This window comes from Cheilinus undulatus, linkage group 24, assembly GCF_018320785.1.
Source record: "Cheilinus undulatus linkage group 24, ASM1832078v1, whole genome shotgun sequence".
Lineage (NCBI taxonomy): Eukaryota > Metazoa > Chordata > Actinopteri > Labriformes > Labridae > Cheilinus > Cheilinus undulatus.
In genome coordinates this window covers 12,439,194-12,456,430 of record NC_054888.1, presented here as the reverse complement: position 1 = coordinate 12,456,430, position 17,237 = coordinate 12,439,194, and the positions used below count along the sequence as shown (strand labels likewise).

General features: G+C 36.7%; 3 protein-coding genes and 1 non-coding gene across 4 annotated transcripts; 2 read left to right on the top strand and 2 right to left on the bottom strand.

Moving 5' to 3' along the window:
- Nucleotides 1-2,655: 2,655 nt before the first annotated feature.
- LOC121506344 (coiled-coil domain-containing protein 122-like) lies at nucleotides 2,656-6,727 on the bottom strand. The gene is made up of 6 exons (XM_041782116.1): nucleotides 6,638-6,727; nucleotides 6,170-6,288; nucleotides 5,520-5,918; nucleotides 5,316-5,432; nucleotides 4,799-4,872; nucleotides 2,656-2,857 (listed from the first exon to the last, which is right to left on the bottom strand). Exons 1-6 carry the CDS (start codon nucleotides 6,663-6,665, stop codon nucleotides 2,761-2,763), a joined length of 834 nt encoding a protein of 277 aa, XP_041638050.1. The 5' UTR covers nucleotides 6,666-6,727; the 3' UTR covers nucleotides 2,656-2,760.
- Nucleotides 6,728-6,978: 251 nt separating this feature from the next.
- On the top strand, nucleotides 6,979-11,436 carry mtrf1 (mitochondrial translational release factor 1). The gene is made up of 9 exons (XM_041782276.1): nucleotides 6,979-7,476; nucleotides 7,808-7,905; nucleotides 7,991-8,072; nucleotides 8,174-8,281; nucleotides 8,769-8,941; nucleotides 9,027-9,144; nucleotides 9,227-9,363; nucleotides 9,525-9,623; nucleotides 9,746-11,436. The coding sequence occupies exons 1-9, from the start codon at nucleotides 7,080-7,082 to the stop codon at nucleotides 9,869-9,871; spliced, it is 1,338 nt and encodes a 445-aa protein (XP_041638210.1). The 5' UTR covers nucleotides 6,979-7,079; the 3' UTR covers nucleotides 9,872-11,436.
- Nucleotides 11,437-11,559: 123 nt separating this feature from the next.
- wbp4 (WW domain binding protein 4) lies at nucleotides 11,560-15,117 on the bottom strand. The gene is made up of 10 exons (XM_041782278.1): nucleotides 15,008-15,117; nucleotides 14,769-14,841; nucleotides 14,379-14,441; nucleotides 13,520-13,646; nucleotides 13,240-13,422; nucleotides 13,067-13,137; nucleotides 12,899-12,974; nucleotides 12,589-12,809; nucleotides 12,285-12,511; nucleotides 11,560-12,204 (listed from the first exon to the last, which is right to left on the bottom strand). Coding segments are annotated over exons 1-10 (1,245 nt in total). The 5' UTR covers nucleotides 15,010-15,117; the 3' UTR covers nucleotides 11,560-12,002.
- Nucleotides 15,118-15,593: 476 nt separating this feature from the next.
- trnae-uuc lies at nucleotides 15,594-15,665 on the top strand. The gene has a single exon. It is a non-coding gene; the product is annotated as a tRNA-Glu (tRNA).
- Nucleotides 15,666-17,237: the final 1,572 nt, after the last annotated feature.

The following is a 17,237-nucleotide window of genomic DNA, read 5'->3' as shown; positions in this document are numbered from 1 at the left end:
AATTCCTTCCTGAAATTCCATACAGACGCCAAGGTTGTTCTTATTCATAAATCATGTTTTTAATGCATTTCTTTCTGTTTCATACTTTCAGCACTTTAAGACAATATGATCAACATTTTCATTAATTTCACGTTTCCTTCCTCTTTTTCCTGAAGTTTAAGACGGGTGTCAACCATCGTTAAGGTGCATTACCGCCACCGAATATGCTGGAGTGGGAACCGGAGCCCCTTGTTCTAGGTACAAAATACAGTTTATATAACTAAAGAGGGAAAAAAAAGATAAAATATATATATATATTCTCTTAACTAATCCAGTTTCTTTCAAAAACTTAAGGTTTTAGATATACTTTTCTCCTTGCTTAATATATTTTTAAGTGTAAATGTCTTTAGGCTACCCCACATCTCCTTACAGGTACATCTAAAAAAAACTGAATATCATTAAGAAGTTCAATATTTTATATTACTCAATTCAGAAAGTGAAACCCATGTTATATAGACTCATTACACATAGAGTGAAACAGTTCAAGCCTTTATTTCTTGAAATGTTGGTGATTATAGCTTACATATAATGAAAACCCAAAATTCAGTGTCTTCATAACTGTATGAAGTCTGTGTATTGTTTTAAGTCTGTTTTCTACTATTATCTTCCCAATTTTTTTTCCTTTATTGCTCTGCATGTACAGGGGGTAATAGCCAGAAAGGCATTATTGGATAAGGTACTGTATTGCTGTATGTTTTTCCCGGTATCCCCATTTGCTGAGCCATATTGCTTACCTCCCACACAAAACAGTATGTTTTTGCTTTCCCACTCTCCCAGCCTGGTTGGAGAGCTTTCACTGTATGATGACATCCGTCTTTATGCCCCTGAAGATTTGCCCAATATGTCATCATTAAGTCTTTAGGCCTTAGGTTACCTGGCATCTCTCCCATCTCAACCTGAACTGTATTAGCTGAAGAAGTCCTTAAAGCACCAAAACACAATCTTAGTGCTTGATTTTGTATTACCTCTATTTTCTTCAATATTTTTCAAAGCACTTCAACTTGCTGTCAGACATCTCATAATATTTACCATCATCTTACATTTCATCTCTATTTTATGTGATCATTCCATGTCAACTTTGTATCAAACAATATTACTAGGAACCAAAAAGTGTGAACTTGTTTTTTTTCTGACCATGTATCTGTAAAGTTTTCTCTCTTACCTTCTTTCCAATAAAAACTGTTTTAGTTTTTTCTACTGAGAACCTAAATCCCCATGAATATGACCATTTTTCCACTATCCCTACTTCCTTTTGTATCTTATCTTGAGCCAGTGATACATTTTTCCCTCTCTTCCACAGTGCCCCGACATCAGCACAAATAAAGACTGACCAATGTCAGCGTCTACATTAGAAAAAACTCATCATTAATCATAATTGAAAATAACAACAGACCGATGACACTGCCCTGTGGAGTTCCATTATCCACTATATGCTTTGTGGATATGGCTGTACCCACTTTTATTTGAATACTTCTATTTAACAAAAAGTTTTTAATCCAATTAAAAATTCTTCCTGTTACAACCATTTTATAAAGTTTAATCAGCAACCCCTCTTTCCATACCATCTAGTAGGCTTTTTCAGCATCAGAAAACACAGCCATGACACATTCCTTGTTAACCTGGCCTTTTCTTATTTCAGTTTCCAGGCATACCACTGGATCCATTGTTCTTCTCCCTTTCCAAAACCCACTCTGACAAGAAGAAACTAAACCTCTCGTCTCTAAGTAAAAAGTTAATCTCTCTGTTATCATCTTTTCCATAATTTTTCAATATGAGAAGTCAGAGCAGTTGATCTATAGCTTGTTGGGTTAGTGGGGTCTTTTCCTGGTTTTAGTATAGGAACTACAATTGCTTACTTCCAACTGTGTATTTATTTATTTCTAATAGTTTGGTTTCTATCTCGATTCCTAAATGTTTTACATTATGTAGCAAATCTGCCCTGGAGATGTTAACCCAGATTTAGCTATAGCTCCCCTCATTTCATAGGTATTGAAGGGGGCATTCATCACACCACCTGAACTTTCCTGTCTGTTTAAAAACTCAATAAATGTTTGTCTTGTTTTTTCTCTTCCTTGTTTTCCTTCCTCTGTCAAATTATTAGAACAGTGAATTTCTTTAAATGTTTTAACCATAATTCTGCTTTAATCTTGTTTGAGATTGCTGTCTCCTCACCATTTTTTTTACCGGGTATTTCCTCTCTCTTCTGCTTCAGAACTCTCCAGCGCTTTGTCTCCAAACATTTCTTGGTGCTTTTTGAGGTATGTTTCAAGTCATTGTCCTGCTGGAACCCCCATGACCTCTGACACAGACCCAGCTTTCTGACACCGACTAGACAAACCGACTCACTGACATTGTCCCCGATTTGATGAAACACTCGTCCAAGCTGTCATATTATCACAGGGACTCAACTAAAGTGTTAACCAGCAATTACACAACCACTTCCACACTTTTTTTCTTTTATAAACATTGAACTTTGAATGAATAACTCTGATCTGCTGTACTGATATCAAACTATTCTTCTACAGTCAAGGTGAGGGATTTGTGAGAAAGTTGAGCAGACACAGTTGAGCATTTTCTGGACACTGCTGCCCCCATCTGTTCACCAACAGGAACTACAGCTATTCTTTGAACTGACAGGCCCATAACAACTCCAGGTCTACATTTAGTCCTGATATATAACACGGCTCATAAAACACATTTACCCTAACCCAACACTTAAGCTTAATGATCAACGACTGCTGAGTCCTGCGATGGCTCCAGCTGCCTCTTGAGCTCATTAAGCTGTCTCTCCAAGCCGTAGATCACCTCAGTTTGTTGTCTGAGAAAAACAGATACAGTAGAATTAAGCACTGACATTTTTCTGTTACAGCAAAACAAAAAGAATGGCTCACAGAAATTAATTAATAGTTTTAAGCTATCATAGGAAAATGACTTTTTTCATGTTATTAGTGTCCTTATGAGTAACAACGTCTTTTTAAATGTGCTAGTATTGTCAGCATGGCAGGGTTTTGAACTTGATATGACACTAGCATACATTGAAAAATAGTGTTGCCTGATTTGTCACCATCAGAACAAAAAGAGAAGTCCTAGACACCCAGTATTAGGTAATTTTTTGTTCTCCATCACCATAAAACTGCTAGAAAACTCCTGTACTCCAAAGTTGCTAATGCACTTGAATAATTTAGACAGTTTCTCCTCTGTCTCAGACAGTTTGTAAGAGACTTAAATGTAACATTTGCATCTTAATGACAGCTACTGTCAATCTGAATGAATCACTGGTGCTAGAGGTAGCTTTGGCTTAACTAGGGCTGAAGATTCAGTGCATTTCCATACAACTGAGTCATTTAAATGATTACTCATCGATTAATTTAACCTATTTTTAATCAGGAAAATATTACTGAGATTAAAAAAGCAACAATGAGTGTATAGTAAATACCTTTAAAGCAGTGAAGGCCCTGGGGGCACATCAGGCCCCCCACAGCTTCCCATCCAGCCCCCAGAGAATTATAAAAGTCAGAAAATGCCAAAAGGAAAAGACATTGCATTGTATTGTTTAACGTTTTTCTTAATGTTTAAATAAAGCCTTTGACCTTACAACTTATCAAACATGAAGCACACACGTTTTATATTTCTGTAACTTGTCATGGTAAACACATACTTGGCATTACCTTGGTTGAAGCTGCTGTTTTTTGTATTAATATTTCACATGAGGCTCTTGGAGAGTTCAATTTCCCTTCCCGAGAATCTACACAGAAGATCTGTTTACTACATTTGTTTATGGCCATTCATGACTGCCTGGTAGCATCAAACTCAGTGGCAGACATCATTAGGGCTCCAGAAATATGTAGCTGAAATGTCTCAATCGCCCCCTTGTGGCTGGCTGCAGTATAGGTGAGAGGGACTGATCTCAATTTGCATGACTTTTGTACTCAAAATTTCAGTTAATCTGGTTTAAATTTACTTCAGTACAAGTACTAGTCAATAAATCTACTTGATCTACTTCCTTATCTTATATATTTTTAAAGATATGACCTTTCTTATTGGCAGTAACAACATGAGAATATGGCTCTCCAACAAGGTTTTTCAAGTAAATTTACACCTTATAAATAAAGTAAAATACAACAGCTGTTGTGAGATGTGATGTGGATTCATCCTCTCTCTACGTGCTACTGTGTTGTCAACAGAGGTTGAAAAAGCTTTGCACTCAAGTAAAAGTACAGTTCCTCTAGTTAAATGTAAGCAAAAGTAACATTACTGATTTCAAAATGTACTTAAAAAGTACAAGTACCCAAATAACTACTCAATTACAGTAATTTGAGGAAATGATTACTTATTTTCCATCTCTGCTCACAGCATTAACTAGAAAAAAGCATCAATAAAATCAAAACATAGGTTAAATGTGTAGTAAATACACCATATGGTAGTGCAGTTTTTATTGACGAGTCTTCAATTCAAAACAAGAAGCAAACCGCAAATGTATGCAGAGGTATGAAGCACATCTTGTCTTACTTTTCATCTTTTGTTATTGTTTTGATTGAGAGCCTCCTGGTAGTGGAATTTACATACTGTGTTTTAAATAAATGAAAAGCAACAAAATTTGTTGCATTTTTGTCCTGAAAAGCAAAGAAAAAAAAAAAAAAATCCCCATGCTTTCCAGACCTTTTTTTTTTGCTTCGTCTGAAAATATGAGCTAATAAGGAAATTTTCACATCTACACATGTGCGAAAACTTTCTTCTTGTATCATTATAATCATCTTACCTGTAAACTGCCTGTGCTCTGCTTAGCTGGCAGTGGAGTCGCCTGACAATGGCTTCAAAGCGCCTGTTCTTGATCTGAAGTGTAAAAACAAAACTCACATTAGCAAACTAAATAATCATTTTCATCTGAAGTTTTATGTTTTAATTGCCAGTTTTATGTTGTGAAACTATTCTGGATTATTGTATTGTATTAATGTAAAACAGAAAATTAGTTACGATTGATTTCTTTCTAAGTGCACCTTTATTTGCTGTAATATATCTTTTGCAGGAAACACATAGAAATTAAAGCTGCATTGTTCCAATAAAACTGTCAAAATATCTTTCATTCATAACAACGTTATATTTCAACTGATAAATATACACTTATTGAGGATTCTCAATTATTTTCTGGCTTTTTCACCTGGTATTTTCGAATGTTTAAGGACACTCTACACCAGTTGGGTAGTTATTTGGTCAAGAGAAGTAATTTTCTGATTAGTGAATGACGCAAATTACTGGACAGCTTCGGTTTTGCACACCTCTATCTCTTTCTTTAACTGGGCATGGACTTCAAACCCCTGCTGCAACTTCTCCCTCTTCTCCTCTGTAACCTTCCTCATTGCCGAAATCTTCTCTTTCAAAACATCAATCTCTCTCTGGAGTTAAATCAAAGCAAATTAGATCATTATGGTATCAACTTGCCAAAAATATTGTCTGATTTGTCCAGTAAAATGCTTCTTAACCTTCTCCATTTGGACTGTGTTTCCATTTGGATTCTCCAAATCTTTCTCCAGCTCCTCTTTCTTCAGTGTCAGCATCCTGACCAGCTCTCTCTTCTCCTCCAGCTCTTTGTAGGCCTTTGTCTGAATTTTTGCACTAAGGACAGCCGCTCTGTGATCATCCATTTTTTTTCGGTAAGCGTTGAACTTTACCAGGGCAATGCTGGCATTTACTTCCTCCTCTGTTATACACACCTGGAGCTTGCTGTTTTCCTTGCAGGTGGATACACAGCGATCGTTCAGGGCTTTTCTGTCATGCTCCAGTTGCTCTAGTTCACCCTCCAGCAGTAGGGTTTCCCTCACTTTGGCTCTCAGGTCCTGCTGCACCATCTCAAGTTCCTCCATAACACCTTTGAGAGTTGACTGGAAAAAAAGAAGAATCTCAGATTTACCATTTACACTTTGAATTTGTGTTAATTCCCAGTAGTACACTTATAAGAAGGAAATGTAACGGTATTTAGTATTTGGCAACATAATATATACAGCATTTCACTGTGTTGACAACTTTGTACACTTCTGCTTTGCAGTGATATTAACAAGCCTTCTTTATAAACAAAAACATGAAGCAGAAGAGAGAAGTTTATAAGGTGTGTTTTGGAGGGGTAAAGGTAAACCTGTAATTTGCTGAGAGTCCTCTGTTTCTCCTGAAGGGCTGCAGTCTGGGCATAACCATGTTGACTAACATCCTCAATGGCTTTAGTGAGTGAAAACTCAGGCTGTCCCTCCTCTGTACCTGAGGGACAGAAAGTAAAAGTTTATTACCTCTACATAACACATGCATTTGTTGAATGAATTTCACAGACTACCTCCAGCTGTTAAATTCGAATTTATTCATGAGGCTAGATGAAAACATTTGAGAGATGGCAGACAAAATAATTTAATTAGAGTTAATTTTAAAGTTAACACAAAACTAGTCGAACAGACAAGACAAGCAAAGAGTGAGCTAACACTAGCATCATTAAAAGCTATCTGGCGTTATTATTAACCGTTAAACACAATTAAAATCGTTTGGTTGGCAATAAAAATAATATGTATCAATCAATTTGTCACTGGGCGTGATTTTTAAGAATTTTTCAACCTACCGTCTTCATTTGGCCAATAGGAAGCCATTTAATCAATTAACTACGCTTGAATCAAGCTAGGCTATAAACCCGTAATTACGCAAAAAGTTAACGTTTTGCGTCAACGGTTGCTTTCAGAGCTAAATACACTAATTTTAAATTTTAGAGCCACGGAAGACGACATTTATTATCAGACAGCTCTGTGGCCTAATAAAAAGACAAATTAAATTTGTGTTTAAGCGTCAAATTGTAACATTTGACCCCGGAGACAATTTTTTTATTGCGTTTTTGCGCCCGTGACAGCGAAACTACAGTTCCCAGAATTCCTTTCGTGCGCCTCCGTTACTAACCACATCCGGGCGTCTTTTACAGCTAGCAGCAAACTAGTTGCCAATTCTAGAAACTCTTCAATAAAACCCTTGAACTAATTTTACTGTACTTATTCCGCTTTAAATGTTCTCAAATGTTCTTTAATTGCTGTTTTCGGCTATGCTTTTCGTGTAGTCGGGTACTTTTTCGCAACAGAGGATTTAAAAGAAGAGGAGGTGACTGGAGGACACTAGCAAATGTAAACTATACTAGCATCACAGATGTGCAACACAGGGCTGCAGTGGCTCCAAAACGCCTCTGTCACAGTAAATTGGGGGACTTGTACAAGACCGAATCTGTTCAGAGGCATCTTCAGCAGCTCATGGTGGAGTACAGAGACATTAGCAAGAAACTACAATACGCATACATCAGTGAAACAGACAGAAAAGTGCTAATGAAGAAACAGACAGAGCTGCTGCCTGTGGCAAAGGTGTTTGAGAGCATTGAGCAAGCCCTGAAGGACCTCGAGGAAGTACTGTCACTTCTACATAGTGAGTAGTTATCTCTTAATTATCTGTATCTAAATATAAGGTTTATTAGAAAAACCACGTGTACACGTGATAGCTCATTTGAACTCAGTAGTTTGTGCTTAAAAGATCATAAATTGTTCTTAAGTTTGTCAGTGAGGAGTTTTAAAGCCTCTGTAAGTCTTTAAATGCCTCCTGATCTCAAAACTACTTAAATGAAGCTATTATGTGTTTGTGACTTAACTTTTAATCAAAAACATTGAGTGTTATTGATGCCTTTTAAGGGCACTCTTAATTCAAGCATGCCATCTGTTTATCTTCAAAATACTGTGTCCTGCTTTCCTCTTGAATGCAGGTTCAGCTGGCAGCAAAGACGAAGACCAACAACTCACCCTGCTGTTGAAAGAGGAGGAGGCACAAATCTCCCACAAAATTTTAGCCTTAAGAAAAGATGTAAGTGTCCAGATTGTGGGTGAATATGTTCAGACATGTTTTATTAAATATTTTGTGTGAAAATGTGTGCCTTCTTTCTGTCCAGTTGATCCAAGCTCTCGTGCCCTCAGACCCTCTTGACTCCAGCGATGTGGTTCTTGAGGTTGTATCAGGACGAACAACGGGAGGTATGAAGGAATGAGATGGATCTGCCCCGGTTCACAAAATATATTTCACCATTTTTTATTTTTTATTTTATTTTATTTTATTTTTTTTACCATGGTTTCAGGAGACATCTGTCAGCAGTTCACCAGAGAAATGTTTGACATGTACAAGGGTTTTGCCTCTTACAAGAACTGGGACTTTGAGGTTTTGAACTTCACACCTGCCGATTATGGTGAGTTACTTTCTTACTTATTACATTTACGTCCCAAATTCTGGCCCAAACATGCCTAAAAGTTCTGAACAGTACTGTATACATTTTATTGTACTATGTTTTGCTGTGATAAAAAGTAAATGGTTGTTTCTCTGGATGTTAAATTACTTCAATCATTATCTCGAAATAACATAGCTGGTTTTCCAATGACAATGGGTTAATTTGTCCAGATCTCTAGAAAACAACCACAATGCACACATAACCCTGGGAAACATTAGAATAAAATGTACGTATGCATGTCCTTTTAGAATGAAGATTTTTTTTATCATGTTTTTGTAATTTCCAGTTATATATTTGGGCTCATCTAAGTGCCAAACTATGTTTTTCTCACACAGATTTGTGTGGGGAAAACTCCATACTTGGTCCTTATCCGTTCTCCTTGTACATGCTTTCACCTCTCCACTTTCCACTTCTAATAACTACAACTGCATGAATGTCTCTATCTTAGGTGGTTTGCACCATGCAGCAGTAAGAGTAGCTGGGAAGAATGTGTACCGACATCTGAAGCATGAAGGAGGAACACACCGGGTGCAGAGGATCCCTGAGGTGGGTCTCTCCTCCAGGATGCAGCGTATTCACACCGGAACCATGACGGTCATCATCCTGGCTCAGCCTGTGGAGGTAAAACCCCTCTTACTTGTCACTTTTTCTTTACAGGCATAACTAAAAGTCTTTATTTCACTTCTGCTTGTCTTCTTTTTAATAGTTTGACGTCCAAATCAACCCCAAGGATCTTCGTATCGACACATTCAGGTCTCGAGGAGCTGGGGGTCAAAGTGTGAACACAACAGACAGTGCAGTTCGCATCGTTCATCTTCCTACTGGTAAAACATGCCAGAAGAGTTCCTGATATGTCGTGAAAATATCAGCTACATTAAAAACATTATTGCTTTCTCCTTTTAACAGGCATAACAGCAGAGTGTCAGCAGACACGGTCCCAGCTGCAAAACAGAGACACGGCAATGCGCGTGCTGAAGGCACGACTCTACCAAAGCATGATGGGAAAAGAGACAGAGCAGAGGCATACAGCAAGAAAGCTGCAGGTATTTATATCTATCTTTTTGTCAGTCACTTCTCTTTTAAAACACTTCGATCTGCAGTTAAATTTATCCAGTATATTAATGAAGTTTGATTAACTCATTGATCTTTGGCCATTTAACTATTATCCAGCCTTATCAGTTAACTCCCTTGTTTCTAATCTAAGGTGGGCACTCGTTCCCAGTCGGAGAGGATTCGTACCTACAACTTCAGCCAGGATCGAGTCACAGACCACAGGACTGGTTATGTCACTAGAGATATTAAGGTAAATCTGAATCTGTTATTCAACAAACAGCTACATCTTTATTTTATGATTGTTAATGTCAGGTTTATAATCTCAAGACTTATATGATAAAATCATTAAAACGTGTTTTGGTCAATGTTTAGGAGTTCATGCGAGGAGGAGAGGCGCTCCATGATCTGATCTCTGATGTACTGGAACATGCAGAGAGAGAGGCGCTAATAGAGGCTGTGGAGAGCTGCAGCAGCAGGTCTGCACACAAGAAAGCTTAACGATTTATTACAGCAACAAGTTGGCCTAAAATGTCACCGTTGCTGTATTAATCATTTAGTAGAAGCTTTGTGGCGTGCTAATCTTTTTGCAATTTACCTTCAGATGTACTGAGAATGTTGGGTATTTTATGGCAAATGTATTTATTATTTGATATTAAAGCTATTTATGATTAAGCAGTTGTCACATTATAACGCTGATTTACACTTCTGCATCTAATCTGTGCTGTAGTTGCACAGAATTATTACACACCAGTGAATCTGCATGAACTGCAATACTGTGCTCAAATGCTAGTTGGAAGTTCAGAAGTTTTTGAAGTTCGAAATTTTTATTTTCAATAATTAGGGTTATCAAGATTAAAGTCCCTGTAAAGTGAAATCCAAACATTGGAATATTTTGGAAAAAGATTGCTGTAAATGTGAAAACCCTATGACCTATGTGTGACTGAATATTTGATTAAGACGGCTCTGCTGCTGGCTTGGCTTTATTACTATGAATTAACCTTGCCCCCTAATGTTACGATGATATAAAATCACACAGCAGTTAATCTCAGTAGTCTGTTGTAAGCTGATGTCACTGCCTTCATTTAAAGTTTACAGCCAGCTACATGCTGTGTTTTTGTTCATTGTGAGTTGTATTTTCTAAGTCTATAGGCCACAGTGGCCTACAGGTTAAAATTAAGAGAGATTTGTGCCAGAAAACAGTAAATTTAATCCTCAACTTCTGCCTCTGCTCTGGCACAGAGCCAGTCAGCCAGAAGCATTTTTTTTTTATTTGAGAGGATCATATTTCTTGTTAGTGGGCATGGCTTCAACGGACACACCCACAGCATCCTAGTGTGGGCGTGTCTGCCTCATTTCTCATGACTTTAAAGCCTGATTTAATAAACTTAAGATTTATTTTTCATGACTGAAATTTGGCCTGGTAGTTCATAACACAATGGCCTGTCATACAAAAACCTAAAATAAAGATTTTTTGTCACTTTACGGGGACTTTAATCGCCTTAATCACGATTAATGAAGGTTCACAATTAGCGCATTAATTCTTTAATAACCCCAATTAACCACGTGCTCTATTGTCATTGACTTTGGTTTTTGCCCTGCAGCCACATTGATATAAAATAAGTTCAACACTGCTCTGTAATGTCTTATATCAATTAAAAAAAAAACTCATACAGCTCATTGGACAAGTCAAACATTATCTGCCCCTTTTACTATCAGACATTTACCCATTTACTGTTCCCTTATTTCTTTCTTAATCCATAAAAACTTCTTTTTGCCATGGTTACATTCATTCTTGGCTGATTTTGTGCATGTCGCTGATGTTTTTAACAATAACTTACTCCTGCTTTCTTTAAACAGCCAAAAACATACACGAGAGTACTCTACTAAACAGTTTTTAAATAGCAGGATGAGTCAGTGTTTAAAAACGGAGCTGATGTGTTTTTCATAGCTCAGTAACTGCGATAGTATTGACTGAATTCTTCATGATTCTCTGCCAATAAGGGTGTGAACCAGCATATCAGTTTCATACACACACTCACGAGAAACATGTCACACCCTGCGTGTTTGTGCCAGCTGACCGGCAACCTTCATCCCTTTTACTTTTGAATATTCCTAAAATAAAACATATTTATTAATGCTTTAGAATTAAAAAAGCGTATTCACAAAAAGGGACATTTTATTCCCTGCACATCACATCTCCATCTTTATTATCTTCTATTCAAGCTGCTCTGTCAAAGTGTGACATTTTAACTGATAAATATTGCGATTCACAAAGATTCCTAATTTTCCACAGCTTACAATGGTAAAAAAATAAAGTTATGAAAAATACAAAAATGATCCAAAATGCTCTGTTTTGGGGAAATCTGTGCTAAACATCCAGCAGACAGAAATCATCACACAATTTGTACACATCAAATAAGAATATAAAAAGAGTTGCACTGCACACTACCACTAAAATGGATTGTGGAGAGTGGCCTGATCACTCTCATTGTAGAAACTGTTAATTCAACAATGACGATATTTGTGCTTCTTCAGTAAAAACACATCTGCTGCATCTAAATGTCCCAAGATTTCCTGGAATAGTATGGTTTTTTTTTTCTCATTCTCACTTGAGGTTAACATGTTTGGATCAGTCATCATTGTCTCTCTGTCTGAGACTCCTTGATTTCCCGTTTTGTGTCTTGTTTTTTCTGAAAGAAGCGGGTCCACCCTCCTCTCCCAGTGAGGTGATGATGCGTTCCTTGAACTTGGGTTTGGGCTCCGGGGGCAGGTCGGATTGAGTGCTGGCTGTGCCTGCTTCCACCTGTGGCAGCTGTAGGTCCACACTGGCACTGAAAAGGGAAAAAAAATCATGTTTAGATTTTTTCAGAGTCTTTACGTTGCAAATTGAGCAGTAGATTAACCCACTTACTATGGATCTGTCTCTTCCTGTATCTGTTCCCAGGCTCCATATGGAGTTGCAGCTTTTGGCCTTTTGGCTTGTGTCACCTTTTCTTCTTTCTTCTCCTCCGGTTCAGCAGTCGTACTTGGAGCTTCCTCCTCTTTCGTCGTCTCTTCAGCATCCTTTTTAGGAGCATCATCGCTTACTTTTTCATCCTCTCCCTCCTTTTCAGAGGGCTCAGCTTCTGCTTTCCTTTTCTGGAAGCAAAAATTTAATCAGGGTTAATTTACAAAAAAATCACCCCTAATTCACTCCTTTGGCACTCCTTACTTACCCTGAAGTTGATCTTTGGGACCTTTGACTGCTGGGTGGCTTGTTCGGGAACTTCAGACACTTGTGATGCTGTGGCCTCGTTGGAGCTCTCCTTTTCCTCTTCTCCTGAAAGAGGCTCAGGCTGAGGAGTTGCAGGATCCTCCTGACTTTCTCCCTCCTTGTTCTGTTCAGATTCAGAAGCTTCTTTAGACGGAAAATCTGCTGGTTTTTCCCAGCTGGACTCTGTTGAATAAGAGAAGGCACATGATTATGAAACTGTATCTCCAAAAGAAAAAATAGTAATTAAAATGAGACGTGTGAAAAGAGCAGACCTCCTGTCTCTGTGTTGTAATAGTACATGTAACCTTCAGGACTGAGGGCCTCCATCCAAGTACAAGCTGACAAGCCCTATAGAGAAACACAACAAAGAACAGACAGTTAACAGCAATTAAAAATAGAATAAATGCACTTAAAAGCACTGATATTAAACAAATATTTACCTCTGTCTGTACAGGCTGTGCAGGAATGGAGCTCTTGCCTTGGAAACCCTCTGGTTTTTCCCACTGAGACTCTGTTATTTAAACAAAACGATAGTGCTTAAAATGGTTCGTTTGACACATACATGGTATAGATTTGAATGACCTGTTAACGGGAAACTTTTGACTTTTCCAACCTCCAGTTACAGTGTTGTAATAGTACGTATGCCCCTCATCTGACTGTCCTTCAACCCAGACTTGGGCTTGTGTCTGTTCTCTATACATCTTTCTTGGTTTCTCTTTCTTCTGCTGTTTTTGAGGCTGAGGTTTTACTTGAGGTGTTGGCTTTGTCATCACTGGTGGAGCTGGTGAACTTAATCCTGTCACAAAAAAAAACACAATTTTAAACTCCTAAGAAAGCAAATAAAGGCATTATATATATATAAAAAAAAAGTGTTTATAAATGTCAGAAATTACCTGCTGCTTCCCTCTCCATCCTCTTCAGATCTTCCTGATATGCCTTCATTGCAGCTTCCTCCATTGCTGCAAACTCTTTTGACATTTTTTCCTCCTGCTTCGCCTTGTCAATGCTCTTCTTTTTAATCTGCAGAGGGACAGATAGGGTGATTGGCAGACTTCAGAAGCCAATAAGAAAACAGCTTTAGTGATAAATGTTATGGCTGGACCTTATCTCTCTTGCCAGGCCTGAGAACTGTGCCAAGAAGGTCAAGTTTTTATAAGTTATGGGTCGTCTAATCCGAGTGTGGTAGCTTTTTATTTACTGTGTGTATATCAAGGTTATTATATTTAACTAAAACTGAGTAAGTAAGTAAAACTAAAATGTAAAAAAATAGTTAAATAATATAAATAAAAACTAAGCTTTGCAGGGAAAAAATAAAACAAAATAAAACTCAATTCTGTGCTTACAAAACTAATTAAAATGAAATAAAAATTAGAGACAAAATTTTCTTAATTTTAGTCTTTGGCAGTACCATGCTACACGACATGTACACCCAAACCTGAAGAGGATAAAACTGCCAGATTTGATTGAAAAAGACTTCACACAGTGGTAACTTTAGGTCTTGAGTTGTATACAAACATTAAATTTGAATGAATAAAATGAAAAGTGAAGAGACCTTTTGGGTCTCACCAATGATAAGTATGCCATATTGCCTAAACAAAACTAAAACTAATAAAAAACTAAACTGAAATATAAAACAATAGGTAAAAAATAAATAAAAATCAAAACTATGGAAAAATTCAAACCTATTTTGACCTTGGTGTATTTTTTTTGTGCGAAAGCAGTATGAATAAAATAATTTATTAATGTTTATACCTCTGAGATCTTTGCAGCCACATTTTCTTTGTGATTCTTCCCTCGTTCATGAAACTCAATGCTCTGCAAAGCAAAAGCAAACGTGGAGAAATAAAGGAACAAGACGTCTGAGTTAGATTTGATGTTATGGTTTCTACAGTGACCGTGTTAATTGGTGACTTTCAGCCCGAATACATTTTAGCAAAAGAGATAGGAACTGGCCTTTTAGGGTTTTTCTGGTATGTTTTGTAGCAATACAACTAGACAAAATACATTGCTTTGGACGCTTGTCGTCCTCAATATCTCTTAGAAAACAACCACAGGCGCATTCAGCTTTCACTCGCTACTTAACTCGGTCACTTTTTACAACTTAACACTGATCGTTTAAACAGTATTTTCAGCCTTACTTACAGGTTTATTATCCGCAATCCAACACTTGCAGTACTGGCAGAATTTCCTAGGTTGTGACTTCCAGTAGTCAGCCCTGAAATCACACAATAACAAATAACCAACACCTTTATAGCACCTTATAGCACCTTTAGCTTACACAGCTAACACAACCAGCTAGCAAAAACCATTTATTTCTATAATACGATCTCCTGCATGGCTTAATTTACAAAATATGCCTTTGGGTGCTTTTGAGTACTTACATTTCTTATTCTTGGTGGTTAAAATACGAAGAGGAGTTCAAAACGGACCAAAATACCGGAGAAGCGTTTTCCACATTGTATGACTGACAACACGGTCCGCTTGTGACGACGTCATCACACGTCGACGTTGGAGCAGATGAGAAAATTAGATTTTATTAGCATCAAAGGGAGGTAAAGATGAATAAGTTTATTCAAATCCTCGACGAAAGTTTGGGGTTGTGTTGTAAGTAGGTTTTATGTTTGTTTTTTTTCTGTTAAAGTCACACCTGCACCACAAACATCCTGTAGTTAGATGTGACTGATGTGAATATAAAGGTGGAAAGTGGGTGATATAAATATTAAATGTTTAACTGCCGTTTGCATATTGCAAAGAGAAGCGCATTACTTTTGAAAAGATATAAAATAAACCAGAGCTGATATTGAACTAACTATTTACAGGTGTAGATTGTCAGCAAATGAATTAAACGAATACGTACCAACTTTGATTAGATATCACACTGAATATAACTAACATAAATAAAACAAACCCAAACACCTACGCCTATTCTTTGATTCATATCCCTTTATTTTTGGCGTTCCATCAACGTCCCATATGGTCTAGCGGTTAGGATTCCTGGTTTTCACCCAGGCGGCCCGGGTTCGACTCCCGGTATGGGAACATGTATTTTGTTATTGTCGGCTTTCCATGTACTGGAATAAAAAACACAAACAAGCTGATGCTGATACATCTCACAGAGTTTAACTGCGACGTCCGTAAGCGGATTTGTGTGTTCTTTAAATAGTGTTTTTATTTTAATCACAATAATAAAGCCTAATTTATATTTTTTACATGAAATAATTTAATTCGTCCCATATTAGATAAGATTGACATATTCAGATTTGTTATTAGTCATTATTATATGTTTCTTATTCTTATTTACATATATATATATATATATATGGATAAAAGTTATTATTAAAAAACAATATCAAACTGCTGTGTCTATATACCTATATATTAATTATATGTGGCTCTTATACTACAGCTTTTCCCAAACATAAGTCTGCCATGGCCCAATCTGAGACCTGTTAATCTTTGAGCCCACTAAAGCATTTGTTTTGACCTTAACATAACACACAAAGTATTGTATTTTATGTTTTTATTTCATCAACAGAGAATTAAAATGAGGAGAAACTAGCACAGATTAGAAAGTGTTTATGGGTAACTAAATGAGCCACTGCCATGTATTTTGTTTAGATCAGGCATCTGCGAAGTCATTTAAATTTTCTTTTTCCAATATTTACCTCTGTATGCTCTGAATTCACTGATTAATTAAAAGTTGATTGTTGTCAGCCGAAGCTAGATTAAAACTATAAAGTGTGAAAATGACTTAAGTGTTTCTTAAACTAAATAACTTTAATTTAAAGACTTAGACTAAATGTGAAATAGCTGCCAAATTAATACTGATTTAATGTCGTGAAAAGTTTTGGGGATAATCTTTCAGTAAAGTTGGAAAGTCACAGCACAGTAAATTGTAGATATCCTATGAGAATCAAGGTGGGGTTTTGCCTTTTTTTAATTGTCAAATCATAAATAATAAAATGTTTTAATATTATTATTATTATTTTTTTGCAACTATGTGTTTACTGGGCAAAGTAAGGTATTACAGTTATGATTCAGTTATCACAAAATCTATTACATACAATAATTATCCAAGCCTAAAAGGCTTAGGCAGAAAAAAAGTAACTTAATTCCATTGTTTGCCCAACAGCTCAATATTTAAATTAACAATTAATAAGACAACAAACAAGTAAAACACCTGACAAAAAAACAGACAAAAAGGTAAAACAATAAACATCATAAACATATAAAAGACAAACATCCACATGTCACACAATCCTCATGATGTAACAACTAATTCATCACAGTACTTCCTTCGTTTCTGCAATAATAACTCATTTGCTCCATCCCCATTTTAATGCACAATTAAATTAAAAGGGTAAATAAATGAGTGAAGCCTTCCTTTTCTCCTCCCTCAATAAGTATGCACCTCTTCCATAACGTGTAGCCAAGATCTGTCTAGGAATTCTATATTTTGAAGTCTTAAGTTTTATTATTATTAATGAATAAATAGATAAATAAATAGGTTCGGGTCTCTCCCCCACTTTTTTCTCATCCCTGTTTCTGATTCATTCCATTATCTGTCATTAAAGGCATAAAAAGCCAAAAACATTTATATTATATCAAATA

Excerpts from the sequence above, each read along its gene's own strand:
- mtrf1 (XM_041782276.1), top strand. The coding sequence starts at position 7,080 with ATGTTCTTTAATTGCTGTTTTCGGCTATGCTTTTCGTGTAGTCGGGTA. Across the intron at positions 7,906-7,990 it reads TTTTAGCCTTAAGAAAAGAT|TTGATCCAAGCTCTCGTGCC; the intron begins GTAAGTGTCCAG and ends CTTTCTGTCCAG. Across the intron at positions 8,942-9,026 it reads TCCTGGCTCAGCCTGTGGAG|TTTGACGTCCAAATCAACCC; the intron begins GTAAAACCCCTC and ends TCTTTTTAATAG.
- LOC121506344 (XM_041782116.1), bottom strand. The coding sequence starts at position 6,665 with ATGGCTTCCTATTGGCCAAATGAAGACG. Across the intron at positions 4,873-5,315 it reads AGTTAAAGAAAGAGATAGAG|ATCAAGAACAGGCGCTTTGA; the intron begins GTGTGCAAAACC and ends TTTACACTTCAG. Across the intron at positions 2,858-4,798 it reads AGAGCACAGGCAGTTTACAG|ACAACAAACTGAGGTGATCT; the intron begins GTAAGATGATTA and ends TGTTTTTCTCAG.
- wbp4 (XM_041782278.1), bottom strand. Across the intron at positions 13,423-13,519 it reads GATGGAGAGGGAAGCAGCAG|GATTAAGTTCACCAGCTCCA; the intron begins GTAATTTCTGAC and ends TTTTTGTGACAG. Across the intron at positions 12,512-12,588 it reads TCCCAAAGATCAACTTCAGG|AAAAGGAAAGCAGAAGCTGA; the intron begins GTAAGTAAGGAG and ends TTTTGCTTCCAG.